Source organism: Myotis brandtii, unplaced genomic scaffold (genome assembly GCF_000412655.1).
Source record: "Myotis brandtii unplaced genomic scaffold, ASM41265v1 scaffold74, whole genome shotgun sequence".
Taxonomy (NCBI): domain Eukaryota; kingdom Metazoa; phylum Chordata; class Mammalia; order Chiroptera; family Vespertilionidae; genus Myotis; species Myotis brandtii.
In genome coordinates, this window is record NW_005370944.1 from 3,689,545 (window position 1) to 3,691,632 (window position 2,088).

Here is a 2,088-nt window from a genome sequence, read left to right on the forward strand (position 1 = left end):
CTTTCATTCATGACCCTAAACAGTGATGTTTTCTTATAGAATTTTTTCTTAATGAGATTTCATTACTTTCTTTTGATTATCATACATATTTTGGGTCTAACGCATACAAAGGACACTTCATCAGCTTTAATGCTGTCTCCTTCAGTAATATGGACATGATATTAAGAGAGTTTTTTTAGAGTCTACACAATCATTTCCAACTTAGTAACTTCTCCCCCATTCTTAAGACAAGCAGTAATTGCGTTTTCCTATCACTATCACATTTCTGCGTTTGATAGTTCTGTGCTTGGTAGTTCTGCATTTGATAGTTTTTCCTCTTCATCACTTGGAGATTCCATCTCAGACCTTGACTCTTCATCTTCAGCAGGTGATACTGTAGTCACTGGACCAATCCCCAGCCTTGACCTCTCTGTGGGAATCACAGTGACATTTTGATCAAGGGGAGGAGATTTGAATGTTATGTAGTTGAGGAAGGAGATGATTCCTAGGGGAAGAGAAGAAATTGAGGTGAGTTACAATAGACACATGGTCTTTTGACTTTTAAAACTTACTCATCCTTTAAAATGCTCAGTTCAAAGGGCTTCTTTTCAGTGAAGCCAACCCTCCTCTCCCCCCCCCCCCCAGAATTACTTTACAGTCCTATGCTCCCATTCCATTATAGTATTTTCACATGGTTAGGACAAAGCTTGAATCTCCTGGAATCAAATCATAGTTTGACTACTTTCTGTGTGGTCATAGCAAGTCACTCAACCTGTCTATGGCTCATTTAGTGGCAGGACAGATTACTAATTCTAAGTTTTCAGTTTCATATCATACTGCTTCTTGATGCATAGATGCTCTAAATAGGAAGAATCAGTGCTTCTATTTTTCCTAGATTCCACCTCTCTTTCAATAAGTGTATTCCCCTTCCATCCTTCTGGGATAAGGCAGGGGACTGACTCACCAGCAAACATGTATAAGAAGTCACTCCACCAGTTTAGATAATAGGCCCATAGGAGGTCTGACTCCATGGCATCCCTGGTGTGCCAGTGAACCTGTGCCAGAAATAGGATGAGGCAGAAGAGCAAGCAGATGGCTAGGACCAGAAGAAAAGATGTCACAACCCATCAGTGTCTTCAGTCTGCCTTGACTACCACCCCCAACTCTTCTGCTTCCAGATGCCATTTGTATGGCAGGATCAAAATTTGGGGATTGACCAAGTGGGAGAGAAAAAAGGGCTTCTACCTCTCTCCTGGCATAAGTCACCAAAAGTGTGCTTTATACAATAAGACAGGGCAGGTAGCTGGCAACTTGATGTAATATTGAAAAAGAAGAAAGGGACAAGAAAAAGAGGATGAAAACCCCATAGAGAAACTTTGTTCCCTTGACAATTTTACCCTGACATCACCCTGCCACTCTATGTTTGTACCTGAGATGAAGCTGAGCATGGATACCTTCAGATCCAAGTTGGTGGTCATGCTTCCTCTTCTAGGGAGGCAAGAACTTAAGAGCCAGCCAAGACCAATGAGTATGGTGAGGACAGAGATTAGGAAGAAGGCCCTGGAATATTGGAGGTAATCTGCCAATGAGAAGGAAAAAGTAAAGGCTTGGTTACTTGGTTACTGAGAGGTTCCTTCTCAGTGGGAAACCTCTCTCAAGAAAACCAGATAGAGTCTTCAAGAAGGAAGTGAGGACTAAGGAGATGAAACTGAGCTTGCTCTGTGGCATCCAGGGAACTAATAAAGATCTTCTTGCTCAGGTCTTCATTGATACTATAATTGGAATGTCTTTACTATGAAAGCAAAGCCTTCATTGCAAAACTAAAAATAATATACGAATAGTTCTGGGTATATTAACACATTAACTTAGATGTAAACTAGCTAATAAGTATGACTTGCCCTAGCCAGTTTGGCTCAGTGGATAGAGTGTCGGCCTTTGGACTGAAGGGTCCCAGGTTTAATTCCAGTCAAGGGCACATGCCTGGGTTGCAGGCTTGATTCCCAGTGTGGGGTATGCAGGAGGCAGCCAATCAATGATTCTCTCAAATCATTGATGTTTCTCTCTCTTTCTCCCTCTCCCTTCCTCTCTGAAATCAACAAATATATATAT

The 2,088-nt window shown here is 41.6% G+C and overlaps 1 protein-coding gene across 1 annotated transcript in view; it reads right to left on the minus strand.

The window, feature by feature from the left end:
• Positions 1 to 257: 257 nt before the first annotated feature.
• TMEM202 (transmembrane protein 202) overlaps positions 258 to 2,088 on the minus strand; it is a 17,612-nt gene continuing 15,781 nt past the window's right edge. The window contains exons 3-5 of the mRNA XM_005882838.1: positions 1,409 to 1,558; positions 944 to 1,075; positions 258 to 484 (exon numbers count right to left, since the gene is read on the minus strand). Of these exons, the coding sequence (XP_005882900.1) occupies positions 258 to 484; positions 944 to 1,075; positions 1,409 to 1,558 (509 nt within the window). The remainder of the gene's footprint in view (positions 485 to 943; positions 1,076 to 1,408; positions 1,559 to 2,088) is intronic.